We start from the raw sequence: 15212 nt of genomic DNA, 5'->3' as shown, positions 1-15212 counted from the left end.
TGTACTCTGTAATGTTTGCATGCCAAATCCGTTTTATGTAATCCCATTACAGTTTTGACTGGAGGATCATCAGAGGTGGGCTCTGGTATTTCCCTCTCAACAGACACTGCATTTGCTCTGCTCATCGCTTTTAACCATTGTCCCAGGCTTGGTTTGCGCTCCAGGAGGGTCTGATGGGCTCGGTGCGGACCACCCCTCACTGCGGTGCTCTGGTGAAGGATAAATATATCCCCCCCCCCTCCTCCTCCTCCTCCTCCACCACCTCCGCCTTTCGTTGAGTCCGCAACATCCCGAGTGGCCGAGGCTGGTGATCGCAGGCAGCGGCAGCGTCAAGCCCCCAACAGGACGGATGAATTAGAGAAACCTGCTGTAACCACCGTCACCCCGTTTTCTATGATTTACGGTCTGAATTGAGGATTCGGGGTGTAGATACAGCTGCCCTCTTCTTGTCAGTGTGAAGCGGAGACCAGGTTAGTGGGGGAAAAAAGTGTCTTTAATGTCTGCATAGGGTTAAATATAAGAGTAACCACAAAAATCGATTCGACTCAATGTGCATAGAAGCAGTGGAGGAGTGGAGCCGGATTTGTATGCAGAGGGCTTTGCTGGGTTCCTGTCAAGCCATGGTTACATCCTGGCATGGGAAGGACTTTACAGACCAACTCTTTTAACTTCAGCTGAGAGTGCGCGACACGAACCTGACACGCACGCACGCACACACACAGACATACATACATACATACACACGCACACGGGCGCACGCACGTTATCAAGGCCCGGGTGCGTTACTCTCCGCCAGAAAGTAACAGTGGATGTGTTTTGCTACTCCGCTGCACCATTCTTGGTGTTTCCAGTCAGTGCTAATTATTGTGTGAGGTGAGTCCCCGGCCTGTGTCAGATCACATAGCACTGCAGCTGCCCCGCTGCAGGAGCTATAATAGGAAGGAGAGGTAGGGTTGCGCAGCTGACGGTGCTGATTCCGAGGAGCCAGAGCTCTGCAGTCCTATTTAAGTCACTGGCCTGTCGAACTTTACGGCTTATTAGTAAAATGTCACCTCGTCAAAACACCCTGGTTTGTATCTGACATGGAATGCATTTGTTGATGATGTTGATACAAGGTCCTTCACATGGGGTTACCTGTTAAATAAAGTCATAGGCTGTTTTCCCTCGGCAAAGGTAAAAATTGTCGTGGGGAGGAATGTATGACTGAGTACTGAATAGTAACCAGTAACAGAGTGTAGGAATTTGAAAACATATTTATGTTTTGACTTATTATTGAACGCAGGTTTAAGTGTTGAGCCCGGGTCTCTTAGACAAGCCTGTCAAAATTGATGTTTTATATAGATTCCCTAGGTCTCACTGAAACTCCAGATTCCCCCAGAATGCAAAGAATAATCAGTGACATCAGAAAAAAATAGCCAATTTGCTCATAAATGCTCTGTTACCTCTTTGAACCTATCAACATTAATTTTATCAATGTAGTTTGCCCTCAGTCAGGTCTAATATTGTGTGGCTGGTTGCTTTTCAGACTGTTAGGCAGTACTGTGTGCAGTTTCACCATGGGGATCAAAGCCGCCCTGCCCAGATATGAGCTGTATCTATACACAGCTGTACTTGCGGGGGCCATGATATGGGCAGGCAGTTGGATATTTGAAGCTTCAAGTGGTGAGTATTTGATATGCCAGGAGATGTCCAACACACATACAGTATAACTTAGAAAGATGTTTGTATTCAATACTTATTTGAAGGTAGAACAAATTGAAACACTGAAAGCAGAAAAACAAACTCCAATCAATACTTTTAGGTCAAATAACTAAGTCACTGAAATAGAAAATCAGTTACATTTAAAATGTGAATTCACTGTTAAAATCTTAACTACATCCATTCTCTGCTCTAGTTAAGATAAAGCTCTGTAGAAGTCCATTCACCAGAATAAAAGGGACCCTCTCCCCTGAGGAATCCCTGCAAGTGCCTATTAATATGAAGACAATTTTAAGATGTCTAATTGCCCTCTATTTTTGTGATGGAGACGTTTCAAATGAAGAATCGGTAAAGTTGAGCCAACTAATCCTTCATCCTGTTATTCTGAAATAATACCAAACATTTACATGTATCCAGACTCTAAAATGCTAAAAGTAGCCTCCTCGCACACAGATCTGAAAGGACTCAGTGTAATCTGGTGAATGGTACTGTCTGCCACAGTCTGTGCTGTCAGACTGGTCAGGGCAGACCCATGCAATCAATCACCATTTGGCCATGAGTCTTTTTCTTTAGTATTTACTTTCTGGGTTTATAGCAGCTTCGTCTGTGGGATTTCATACTGCACAGGTCTGCAGGCTACAGTAGCAGTGTATACTGGCAATATGAGCCTGGCTGTGGTCCCAGACATAAGAAGCTTTCCCTGACTTGACCCTTACATTTTTGATATCCTTTATCGTGGCCATTAGTGTAATCAGGCAAAGCCGACAGAGCTGCTGTGGGGGTGTTTGCCAATCACATTTGATGCTATCTCAACACTATTGCCACAATTCTGACCATTATCATACTAGTTTTTCTTCTTTTTATAATATCTGTGTTAGTGCTACGTTGAGGTTGTACAGTAAATGAATCTGCTTCAGCCAAATTACATCAGTGAGTGAAGATGTCAGATTCAAAAATAGAAAGATTCACAACGTGGGCATTATGTAAGATTTGAGTATTATCGAATACAAACTGTACTCTGACACCTTAAATTCACTCTAAATAATCCAATAATTATTCCTAAATAGTTCAAATGTTGAAATTTACACAAGTATTTGATCTGAAATGTTGTTTATAAATGTTCAGTCTTCTTATAGATCCCCAAAATAAAGTAAACTATTGTCTGGATTTAGTACCTACTTAGTGCTCCTCATTCTCAGCTTCGCCATGCTAAGAAATCTTTCTGGTTTATTTATGAAATGCTACTTTCCGCCCACCTTCTTATATATGATTTGCAGATTATCTTTTAATTTTTGTGTCTGTTCAGAGAATGTTGGAAGAAAGGCCTTTAAAGAAAGTGTGAAACCAGGATGGCATTACTTTGGCAGGAAAATGGTAAGATATGTTTTCATATCATTTCATATATTATATTTATTTATTATATAAGTTGGTCACATTGTATTCTATAATTGGACTTACTCATGTAAATGGGGGACCTAGTAACTTCCTTTTCTACAGGATGTTGCCGACTTCGAATGGATAATGTGGTTCTCTACATTCCGCAATCATATCCTTTTTGCGCTTACTGGTCACGTGATCTTTGCCAAGATTTTCACCCTCATAGCCCCAAAGGTGCGTGCATGTGTGTGCTGTAGGGATAGAAAGGGAGAGCGTGAATGTCTATGAGGCAGTATTGTGTTCTGACTGTAAAACAGGTGTAACTGCATGTTTCTTTTGTGTGTTTATTGTATAGATTTGTTTATGTATATGGTTGAATGTGAATGCTTTGCACCAATCAAGACTAAACACTTGATTTCATTTGATATGTGCTATAAACATTAAATGTAAAGTTACTTCTGATGTGAATATATGTGCCCGACTAATTCAGTTCAGTTGAATTCACAGAAACTGTTATATTCAACGACCTGATTTTTCATATATATATATATATATATATATTTTTTTTTTTTTTTTTTTTTTTTTTTTTATCTCAAGGTCGAACAAATCATTGTCTTGATGCATGAGCACGAGTTGCATTATGTCCGATATTAGATTTGAGTGATGTATGTTGACTATACCAATTATTGTTTCATGTGAAATTTTCTGACATATTTAAAACAGTTCCTTGTGTTTTAAACATGTTTTTTATCTTGTTTCATGCTTACACCGAAGATTGGTATAGATGGATGTAAGGTAACATAAATAAACGTGGATTTTCTAATATTTGTCTTGTGTTTCATCTAAACCATTGATGCCTGGACAACGTATTTGTTCATTCTTTTCATCCTGGGGTATATCGCATATTGCTCATACAGCAGTGTTACTGTACTAATGCCACTCATCATGTGTGTTGCATTCAGTTATGATTATTATAAAGCTCATGGCATTGCTTCCCACTGATGCTGGCCCCTCTTTACCCACAGCACAGATCCCTGATCTTTGGTGTGTACGGTGGTTTGGCGGTCCTGGTCACGATGGGCTGGACCTTCATGGCTCTGATTCTATCTCACTGCATCATACTCTACAGCGTTGCTCTGGTCAAATGGAAGTCATTGTGCTTTGCAGCTGGCCTTGCCACACTGGCCTCCATCAAGTTGGAACCATATAACTCCTGGCAGGTGAGTGGACAGTTTGACTGCTCCGTGCTTCATGAGCAAATACCCTGAATGCATACAGTCCATACTGCTTCTGAGTTTTTATTGTCCTTATTCATAAAAAGGCGATATTTGAAGTTCAGAATGGGTCTTCCTCCTCCTTCAGGAGACCTTGGTGACTGGCTCCTTCGACCTACAAGACATCCTGTTCTATGGAGGCTGCGGCTTCACCATCATGCGCTGCATGAGCTTTGCGTTAGAGAACTGTGAAAAGAAGGACAGCAGCTACACATTCTCTGACCTGCTGAAATACAATTTCTACCTCCCTTTCTTCTTCTTTGGACCTATCATGACTTTTGACAGGTATCATGCCCAGGTGAGGATTTTAACTTGAAAATAAATGCCACAAGGACCAATTGCAAACTGGTTTGACAGTTGTTAAGGCTATCTCACTGTATCTGAAAGCTGCTGAAAACTCACGCAGAATCTTTTTAGGGCAGCTGATGCAAATAATGTAAGATTATGATGGGCTTATAAGAATCAATTTGAAAGCAGTGGATAGATAATGAAGGCAATTATTATCTCTCTGGGTTTGAAATTAAACAAAGAAAAGAAGAGAATTTTTACACTATTAAACTGATATAAGATCATTTTAGGTAATTTTAAATATTATAACATGGTGTTATAGCATTAGTTACAAAATGGTCAAAAACATGTTTTACCATTGTCAGTACTGTTAATACTTAATTAATATGTTTCTGCTAATGTCATAGGCAATATTAGTACAGTCAAAATGTATAAGATGCAGCCCCATAGTTTTAGTAAACACCAAAATTTTTCATTCACAGGCGAACAACACCAAGCTGACGCGCAAAGAGAGGGAGATGTGGAACATCACCACCAAGGCTTTGTTACACCTGGGAATCATTCTTGTGGTCGACGTCTTCTTCCACTATCTTTACATTTTGACAATCCCCAGTGACATGAACCTGGTCACCAAACTGTCTGACTGGTGTCTAGGTGGGTCTTATGTAATGATAGTGGATATGGTACAGCTGTTACTGATGCCTGTATCTTTTCTTTCTTTTTTTTATACTCATTGGTTACACCGGTCTGTATGTATCGGTGTCAGCTGTTCAATCTTTAGACAATCCCTGTAATCATCACCTTTAAACTGAAATCCTAAATAGAATATAAATAGGCATGAATGTAAATGCAAAGAAAACTGAACTTTAAAGGTGTTCCACATTGTTTTCATGGGGCTGTACTCAGTACTGTTACTATCTGCTGCTACCATCTAATATTTACTCCATGCACCACTTTTACTATTGTTTTTATCAGTCCTAGCATTGTGGGATTTATACGTTTACAACTATTAGAACTTCATATACTGATGTTCTGCGACAACAGCCAGTCGTGGAGCTTCAGGTAAACCGGCCTTGTGCTTTTACAGCTGGGCTGGCTTATTCAAACCTGGTGTATGACTGGGTGAAGGCAGCCGTGATGTTTGGTGTCATCAACACCGTGGCTACACTGGACCATCTGGACCCTCCTCAACCCCCCAAGTGTATCACCATGCTCTATGTCTTCGCTGAGACGTAAGTGGAATCTGCACTAATTTACAATCTTGATAAAATGATGTATAGTTTAATTGCCCACCGTGCTAAACTTTCACATTGTGTCAAATAACATCAGATGGGAAATTTCTGTCTCTTTTCAGACACTTTGACAGAGGAATCAATGACTGGCTGTGCAAGTGAGTTTTTGGATTTTTAGTTTTGGTTTAAATGGCACAACCTCACATATAAAATATATTGATTCTTTGTTGCACTAAATTGGGTGTAATATTGCAGGTATGTTTATGACTATATTGGCGGGGATCATGATAAAATCTTCAAGGAACTCTTAGCAACCATTTGCACCTTCGCTATCACCACCTTGTGGCTGGGCCCATGTGAGCTGGTTTACATCTGGTCCTTCTTCAACTGCTTTGGCCTCAACTTCGAGCTGTGGGTGGCCAAGTTATTCTCCTTTCCACCATTTTCCACCATTGAGGTAAAGAAAATCTTTTTCAAATGTATTGTCAAGTAGGAAACAAGATGCAACTTGAATTAGATTTAATGTTATATCAGACCGTCCTGAGTGTTCTCCTGCGTCTCCTGTTCCCAGGGTGTTATGGGTGAAGCCATGTCATGCAGGATCCACAGTGTGTTCAATGCTGCCAACTTCTGGGCCATCGTCCTCTACAACGTGCTCTCCCTGAACAGTTTGGAGTTTGCCAAGCTAGTGGGCAGAAGGCTTATTTTCAAAGGTAGGGAATGTCCAGGGTGTATTACATTAATGAAACTAAGGCTTTCCTTTCAGTTCCAGTTCCCAAAGTGAGAACAGCACTGACATCAAAATCAGCAGGGTCTCGAGGGGCCTTTAGCGTCCTTTTTGTTGCTTTCGCTCAAATAGAATGAAAGGATCTGAACAACTGAGCTCTGGGAATCAGAGAGGTTGTTCACAGGATTATCTACAGTTGAACATCTACTCAGGGCACAGCACAAAGGACGGTTCAGCAGCTTTCGGTTCTCACTTCTTCTCGTTTTCCCTGTCTGCTTCCTCCCTCTCTTTCTTTTATCTTTCAGGCTTCCCTCTGTCCACTCTCTCAGTGTTATGTGTGACCTACTGTGGTGTGCAGCTGGTGAAGGAGAGGGAGCGACAACAAGCCCTGCTCGATGACCTGGAGCCAGTGAAGCCGGTCGATGGCAAAGAAAAAGCAGAATAAACGGACAGAAAAACAGAGTTTCAAAGACTTCACAGTCAACAGCCTCCTTCACATGTTTTTCTTTGGCCCTGCGAACTGTCACTGAAACAGACCCCAACAGCCAGTCAGCCCAGCCTGTGTGTTTTTTTTTTTTTTTTGCTTTTGTTTATCAGAAGCCAGGCAATGTTTTGAACTGTGAAATATCCTCAAGTGCACTTGCTGTAGATAATCACCATGTCCTCTGGCACAAGCCCACCGATGGTACCTTTTGGTATTTGTATTTTATGTGAACAAGAGATTGTTGAGCAAGTTATAAGCCTGCCAAATATTTTATGACGATGATGATTATGAGTATATACAAGGACATATAGTATTATAGGTAATTTTTAGTCAAATGGTGTCGCAATTCTACATTAGATGCCTTAGACACCTATCATCCTAATACTTAACTACAATGAAGGGGGTCAAAAACTTGAGAAAACTTGAAATCAGGGTGCCGCAAATGTGCAATAAAGACAATTAACGAAGAGTGCTGTGGAGATCCTCCATATTTCTCGCAGCTGAACATAAAGTGTATTTGCTCTACTGTCAAATACAAGTCAGGGCGTAATGGTTCACATACATTTTAATGTTGTTCCAGAACGAACGAAGAAAAACTGAATGTAACTCAGCTATTCTGAGAGCGACAGCTTACTCCAGTATCGCAGCAGATAACAGTGGGTGTGACACTTTGGCATATCATTCTCCTCCTTGTTCTCACATGATTCGGCTCCTCACTTTGCTATGAATGTCAACAGGACAAGCAGGGAAAATGAACTAGCCTTATCCTGCCTGTCACAAAAATCCGCTGTGTGTCTTCGGTGCAGCAGATAATTGGGAATAAGTTTATGCAGATTGTAACACCTTTTCTTATTACAGGAGTTATATTCAAGTATTTCAATTTGAATTTGAATTTGAATTTGAAATAAAGTTTGGTTTAATCCACCTGTGACACCTCTGCTATGACTTTTTGGTTGTCACTGTATATGGAGGAAATTGAAATATTTGTTTTGCTTCGATGTGTAACAAAATTCTCAATTAAAATAAATTTCATTTAATTTGTTGTTTGTTGGATGCAGTTAATCACGATTATGTTGAAATGCCTTATAGCTAGACAGTATCATCATGTCGTTCCTGTCATGCTCAGTTTGACCAAGATTTGTTCAATGACCGTTATCAATACACAAATCACAAGATTATAATGGAAAAAGAAGAGCTTTTTGATCAGAAAATTATAAAAAAAAAATTTATGTTGTTGATAATTTGATTGACCAGGAAACATTTAAAATAAATTCTAAATCTAAACTAACATATCACTTTTAAAAGTGTCTGCATCAATAAAATCAGAAGATTTAACCTTTTTTTTTAGTTTGCTTTCTTTTGTTCTTCAATGTCAGTTTTAATTTTAGCTCTCATTTTTAGTTCAGTTCAGATAAGGGACATTTAACATAGGCCGTGACATTCATTTCCAGCCAGTAGGTGCCAGTGTTTGTTTTTCTGTGAGGGAACAGAGACTGTTCTATGCAAAGCTTTTGATTTTTGGTGTTTGTAATGTGTGACAGCCTTATTGCCATAATCACAAATCAATCACAAATCAACATATTGATTTGATATAAAGGTGGGTCTAAAGTCTGAGACAACACTCATTCTGAATGTGAATATTTATACACATACTTATTTTACAACTATTTCATATATTATAAAACAACATCATCTATCCACAAGTTCATATGTGATAATACTACATATTATATATATGTATATTATTGTCTATATACCCCTCAGTAATCAAATAGAGGAGGCTGGCTCCCTGGTATAATTCCCAAATCCGTTCCTTAAAGCAGACATCAAGGAAATTAGAAAGAAATTGGTGTTCCATTAAGTCGGAAGAGTCTCACAGAGCCTGGAAAGATAGTTTAAAAACATATAAAAGAGCTCTCCGCAGTACTAGAAGTTCATATTACTCAGCACTAATAGAAGAAAACAAGAACAAGCCCAGGTTTCTCTTCAGCACTGTAGCCAGGCTGACAGAGAGCCATAGCTCAGTTGACCCAGTGATCCCCTTAGCTCTAAGCAGCGATGACTTTATGGACTTTTTTTTACAAATAAAGTTCTGAGAAAGAACTCATCAGCTCTTACCTACATGAGACAATAATCTTCTACTGAACACAGCAACTCCTGAATCAAGACCGCGGTCATCAAACCCCAGCTTAAAAAGCCTAATCTTGATCCAGATGTTTTGGCAAACTATAGACCCATATCGAACCTTCCATTTATTTCTACAATCATTGAGAAAGCCGTAGCAAGACAATTACAGGGCCACCTGGATGGGAACAGTTTGTTTGAAGAGCTTCAGTCAGGATTTAGAGCCCATCATAGCACAGAAACAGCACTGGTTAAAGTCTCCAATGACATTCTAATGGCCTCAGACAATGGATCAGCCTCCATACTTCTCCTTTTAGATCTCAGTGCTGCATTCGACACCATATATCATAATATTTTACTACAGAGACTGGGAAATTGTGATTAAAGGAACTGCACTAAGGTGGTTCAAATCCTATTTATCAGATAGACATCCATTTGTTAATGTTAACAACAGCTCCTCCTCATGCACTGTAGTCAGTTATGGAGTCCCACAGGGTTTGGTACTTGGACCAATCGTCTTTACGCTTTATCTGCTTCCTCTAGGCAACATTATTAGGAAACACAGCATCAACTTCCACTGTTACGCAGACAACATGCAGCTGTACCTATCAATGAAGCCAAATGAAGTCACTCAGATAGTCAGACTGCAGACATGTCTTGAACACATAAAATGGATGACCGAAAATGTTTTACTTCTCAACTCTGACAAATTTGAAGCTGTTGTACTTGGCCCTAAGCACCTCAGAGGACGCTGTCTAATCATCTAATCAGTCTGGATAGCATTACTTTGGCTTCCAGCTCCACTGTAAGAAATCTTGGAGTAACCTTTGACCAGGACATTTCCTTTGTCCCTCACATAAAACAAGTCAGTAGGGCAGCTTTCTTCCACCTGAGAAACATTAGGAAAATCAGAAACATCTACTCTCAGGATGATGCAGAAAAACTAGCACATGCATTTGTAACTTCTAGGCTGGACTACTGTAACTCATTTCTATCTGGATGTCCAAACAAATCTCTGAAACGCCTTCAGTTTATTCAGAACGCTGCTGCACGAATATTAACAGGAACTAGGAAAAGAGATCATATCTCTCCTGTGTTAGCTGCTCTTCATTGGCTGCCAGTAAAATATAGAGTAGAATTCAAAAATCCTTCCGTTAACATATAAAGCTCTGCGCCAAGCTCCATCATATCTCAGAGAGCTCATAGTTCCTTACTGTCCTAGCAGGCCACTCTCCGCTCTCTAGATGGAGGTTTACTTGTGGTTCCTAGAGTCTCCAAGAGTAAATCTGGAGGCAGATCGTTCAGTTATCAGACTCCTCTTCTATGGAACCAACTTCCAGCATCGGTCTGGGGGGCGGACTCTTTAGTAATTTTCAAGGCTTAAAACTTTCCTGTATGACAGAGCTTATAGTTAAAAAGTTAAAGTCCTCTACTCTTTAGCTATGCTGCTGTAGGCCTAGGCTGCTGGGGGAAGTACAGAGCATCTCTCTCTCTCTCTCTCCCTCTCCCTCTCTCTCCCCCTCCCCCTCCCTTCCTCCCTCCCTCTCTCTCCCTCCCTCCCCAAGAACCATGCTTCTTAAAAATCACTGTTTCTCCCAGTTCTAAGCATTTGTACTGCATTTATTAACCATGTTCTGCCAAAGTCTCTGTCTCTCCCAGTTCCTCTCCTCTCACATGGCGCCCCCCCCCCCCCCCGAGCCTGATTCTGCTCGAGGTTTCTGCCTCTTAAAGGAAGTTTTTCCTTGCCAATGTTGCCAAGTGCTTGCTCATCGGGGGATCTGTTGGGTCTCTTTAAATAATTTTATAAAGTTTTTGGTCAAGACCTGCTTTATATGAAAAGTGCCTTGATGTAACTTTGTTATGATTTGGCGCTATACAAATAAATCTGATCATTTTTTTTATTTGATTAGAGTTAACATATCAGGGCACCTTACTCTTGATGCTGATGAAAACATGAAGTGGGAGGTTTATTGTGTAATGTGCTCATCTTTCTAGAACCACTGTTGCCTATGCATTGGGTAACATGTTGTCCCATTACACCAGTGGACATACTGGTCAACCTGGTATTAAACAGAAAAAAGTACTTGGTAAAGTGAGTCAAAATATAAAAGTAATCAGATCAAGTCAGGCTGTCTGGTGAGTTGTTCTCCTGGCTTTAACATGCCGTCACCCCTACGCTTAGTCATTCAGCTGTTTGTGGGGATCTATGTGGTGCAGGAGGGGATATGTCCACCAAAATGGATTCCTCAGCTTTGTCAGAGTCCTGACTATAAATACCCGAGACTTACAGCGTGACTGACATCCACAAACAGCTGCAGCCAGCCAGCCACCAACCACCCAACCAACTAGAGACTATTCCCAGCAATCTGAGCAACCCTGTGAGAGGCTGACAGTCCTGCTCCGTAGTGGGGAGTAAGTAGGGTGCCCACCATACCCAACCAGGACCTGGTGACAGAAGAAAATGGCTGCCGTGACTATAGACCCTGTGCAGCAGCCACGGATGTACCAACAGACGCTCCTTCAGGATGGACTGTGTGATCTGTTGGAGAATGACAAGTTTGTGGACTGTGTTCTCAAAATCCAAGACAAGGATTTTCCATGCCACCGCTTGGTTTTGGCAGCCAGCAGTCCCTTCTTCAAGGCCATGTTCCTGTCTGACCTAGAAGAGGGCAAGAGACGTGAAATTGTCCTTAAAGATGTGGATCCAAAAGTTATGGGGATGATCCTGCGCTATTTATACACGTCTGACATTAATCTGACAGAGGAGAATGTCCAGGATATCTTCATGGTTGCTAACATGTACCAGATCCCCTCTATCTTCTCTGTATGTGTGTCCTACCTTCAAGAGAAGCTTGTGCTGGGAAACTGCTTGGCTATCTTCAGACTGGGGTTGCTGCTGGATTGTCCCAGGCTCGCCCTGGGTGCCAGAGAGTTCATCTGTGAACGTTACCAGGTTGTTGTCAGGGACCAGGAGTTTCTGCAGCTGGCCCCAAGTGAGCTGGCCATTATCATCACATCAGATGCCCTCAACGTTGAGCGGGAGGAGTTGGTGTTTGAATCTCTGATGGACTGGGTCAAACACGATGAGACAAACCGGATAAAAGACCTGCCAGAACTGTTGCACTGCATCCGTTTTAGGCTGATACCTTTGGATTACTTTAAAGAAAAAGTGGAGCGTCACCAGTACATACGGTTCAGCCAGGAGATCAAGAAGGAACTGGACCTAGTTAAAGATGCTCATAGAGGGCGTCTCCCGAAGCCCAGGAAGCACAAAAGAGACAGGGCAAAGGGAGAAGAAGGAAGTGAAAATGAGGAGGAGGAGGATGATGAGGATGAGGAAGGGTACCTGCCGGGTATACTCAACAACAACCCACGCTTTGGGATGTTTGAGATGGACCTGATACTTATGATCAATGCCTCGGGGACTGTGGCCTATGATCCAGTAGGAAATGAATGCTTCGTGGTGTCAGAATCCACAGAAATTCCCAAAAACCACTGCAGTCTGGTCACTGAGCAGAATCAGGTGTTTGTTGTTGGAGGACTGCTCTACGATGAGGAGGATAAAGACGAGCCATTCAGTTCTTACTTCCTACAGGTAATGCACTGATCATCAGAACCACCAGCAGCCTTGTGACATTTGAAAGCAAACCGCTAATCTTGCAATTACTTCTTGAAAGTCCTACAAAACATCTAATGACTTAATAATTTCTACCTACCCAGTTTGACCCAGTGAGCTCAGAGTGGTTAGGGATGCCCTCCCAGCCCAACCCTCGCTGTCTGTTTGGGCTGGCAGACATCGAGAACTCCATCTATGTCGTGGGAGGGAAGGAACTCAAGGAAGGCGAGCACGTCCTGGATTCAGTCATGATCTATGACAGACAGTAAGTACTGTCATTCATCTTAAAATAGTTGGTAATGTTCATTAAAAAGCATTTGATTTTTAGTTATTATTTATAGATGCACTACTCATGATATTATACCTGTATTTTATGATTTACTATGTAAATGTCTTTGTACACAGGTCTTTCAAATGGGGTGAATCCGACCCTCTGCCTTATCCAGTATATGGCCATGGAACTGTATCACACAAAGGTCTTGTCTATGTCATTGGAGGAAAGTCTGAAAGCAAGTAAGCGTCACACCACATGGTCTATAACTTTTGCGTCATTACCCATCAGGGGTGTATCCATTTGGGAAAATTACCTTGTTGGAAATTCCTTATTCAAGACTTATCATGAAAAATATGCTGTTTATGTGAGTGATATGATATTGCCAAATGAAACCCCAGTTTGTTCTTGCCTACTGTATGCAAACTAAACCCACCAGCATCGCTTTTCTGCAGAGTTGGTGTACTCACAACAGGCAGATAAACAAAGAAAACAGTCCTGACACTATCATTAAAAAACAGTATTTCATGCAAAGTGCCCATGTTTTTCATGCAGGAAATGCATGAGAAGAGTCTGTGTCTACAATCCTACTAAGTTTGAGTGGAAGGACCTGGCTCCTCTCAAGACAGCTCGCTCCCTGTTCGGTGTCACCGTCCACAGAGACCAGATTTATGTGGTGACGGGGGTCACTGACGCAGGGCTCACCAGCTCTGTAGAGGTCTATGACATCGCCACCAACAAGTGAGACAACATTTTTATATGATCCACAGTATGAAATTGTAATCAGGTGAAGCATCTGTCCACACACGGGAAATGACTCACCAAGCGTGAAAAGAAGATCATTAGGTCATAAAAGAGCACTCATTTTGCTGATGTGGTGTCACACACAGTAATATAGCTGCTTATTTAACGTCATCATCACTTCCCCATCTGTAGTTATTGTCCTGTTTTTCTCCAGGTGGTCTGAGTTCACCGAGTTCCCTCAGGAGCGCAGCTCCCTGAATGTTATCTCTTTGGGAGACTTCCTGTATGCTGTGGGGGGCTTTGCCATGATGCCCAGTGAGACCAGTGAAGAACCTGTTCCAACAGAGATGACTGACATCTGGAGGTAACGTTCCACTGAATTGCCACTGTCAATTCAACCTTCAATTTAACACTTAGAATCAGTACACAGACATTTAATAAAAAAGACTTCTTAACATAGATGACGTACATCAGCAAACACGTGCATGTGCTTACAACTACATCACGTGCTAAATTCACTCATGTTGAAATGGAACTCATAAATGCTAAATTGGAGGGCTTTAGTCTCACCATTAGCTCCAAATGTTGAAGGTCATTTAGTCTTCACTTGAACAGATTTACTTTTTTCTCATCAAATCCCATCAAAATACTGACCATAATAATATAATATTGTCTGTATTATCAAAGCTTTTAAGATCTTTCTCCTCCGGGCCACAGAGATCCTGATATGCTCCTCTGACCACCAAATGCGTCTTAATCTGCTGCTGACAATAGTTCCCCAAAATACGATGAAATGACGCGCACTAAAAGAAAGGAGAAGAAAAGAAAAAAGAGAAATTCTAAAAACAAATTAAGCAAATTATTCTCGTTTCTATAGATTTACAAAGCATGATTTCTTACACATCAATAACACTGTTTCTATTCATAAACCTTCACACAAATAATAAATTGAAAACATTATTGATTCAGAAAAATTTTCACTGTAAAATGACACTTAACATTAACATGTCTCTTTCTCACAGGTATGATGAGGCAGAAAAATGCTGGAACGGGATTTTGCGAGAGATCATCTATGCTGAGGGATCCACTGTTCTTCCAGTGCATCTCAACACTCTGCGTCTCACTAAATTATAACTGGTTAATGATCTACCATTACCATTAGAGTAAATGGGCACACTTATTACGGACACAATGTTTTGGCAAGTTGAATTTGGCTTTTGTGTTTCAAATTCAGAATCATATTGTTTTATTTTGTTTTTCTTGCATATACAGCAGGTGGAGACAGATACATACTAAAACTAAACAGGGCTGGAAATGGCCAAATTTATAATTTCTCATTAAATGTCTTTTATAAAAAGCTATATAATTTATTTGTAC

At 41.0% G+C, this 15212-nt stretch overlaps 2 protein-coding genes across 3 annotated transcripts; both read left to right on the top strand.

The window, feature by feature from the left end:
- The first annotated feature begins 279 nt into the window (after positions 1-279).
- On the top strand, positions 280-8270 carry hhatla (hedgehog acyltransferase like, a). 2 transcript variants are annotated; one of them, XM_029525140.1, is made up of 13 exons: positions 280-470; positions 1526-1662; positions 3005-3072; positions 3196-3309; positions 3850-3870; positions 4101-4295; positions 4438-4647; positions 5120-5291; positions 5725-5869; positions 5992-6027; positions 6125-6326; positions 6441-6582; positions 6902-8270. In XM_029525140.1, the coding sequence occupies exons 2-13, from the start codon at positions 1557-1559 to the stop codon at positions 7039-7041; spliced, it is 1551 nt and encodes a 516-aa protein (XP_029381000.1). In that variant the 5' UTR covers positions 280-470; positions 1526-1556; the 3' UTR covers positions 7042-8270. The 2 variants fall into 2 exon arrangements, with proteins under 2 accessions (XP_029381000.1, XP_029381001.1); XM_029525141.1 differs by lacking the exon at positions 3850-3870.
- Positions 8271-11560: 3290 nt separating this feature from the next.
- On the top strand, positions 11561-15165 carry LOC115057987 (kelch-like protein 40a). Its single transcript, XM_029525266.1, has 6 exons — positions 11561-12799; positions 12925-13085; positions 13226-13333; positions 13647-13832; positions 14050-14199; positions 14858-15165. Exons 1-6 carry the CDS (start codon positions 11666-11668, stop codon positions 14967-14969), a joined length of 1851 nt encoding a protein of 616 aa, XP_029381126.1. The 5' UTR covers positions 11561-11665; the 3' UTR covers positions 14970-15165.
- Positions 15166-15212: the final 47 nt, after the last annotated feature.

This window comes from Echeneis naucrates, chromosome 17 (assembly GCF_900963305.1).
Source record: "Echeneis naucrates chromosome 17, fEcheNa1.1, whole genome shotgun sequence".
Classification (NCBI taxonomy): Eukaryota; Metazoa; Chordata; class Actinopteri; order Carangiformes; family Echeneidae; genus Echeneis; species Echeneis naucrates.
This window is presented reverse-complemented; position numbering and strand designations above follow the sequence as displayed.

Coding starts and splice junctions, on each gene's coding strand:
- hhatla (XM_029525140.1), top strand. CDS start 1,557: ATGGGGATCAAAGCCGCCCTGCCCAGATATGAGCTGTATCTATACACA. Junction 3,073..3,195: donor ATTACTTTGGCAGGAAAATG/GTAAGATATGTT, acceptor CCTTTTCTACAG/GATGTTGCCGACTTCGAATG. Junction 5,870..5,991: donor CTCTATGTCTTCGCTGAGAC/GTAAGTGGAATC, acceptor GTCTCTTTTCAG/ACACTTTGACAGAGGAATCA.
- LOC115057987 (XM_029525266.1), top strand. CDS start 11,666: ATGGCTGCCGTGACTATAGACCCTGTGCAGCAGCCACGGATGTACCAA. Junction 13,334..13,646: donor GGAGGAAAGTCTGAAAGCAA/GTAAGCGTCACA, acceptor TTTTTCATGCAG/GAAATGCATGAGAAGAGTCT. Junction 14,200..14,857: donor GAGATGACTGACATCTGGAG/GTAACGTTCCAC, acceptor TCTTTCTCACAG/GTATGATGAGGCAGAAAAAT.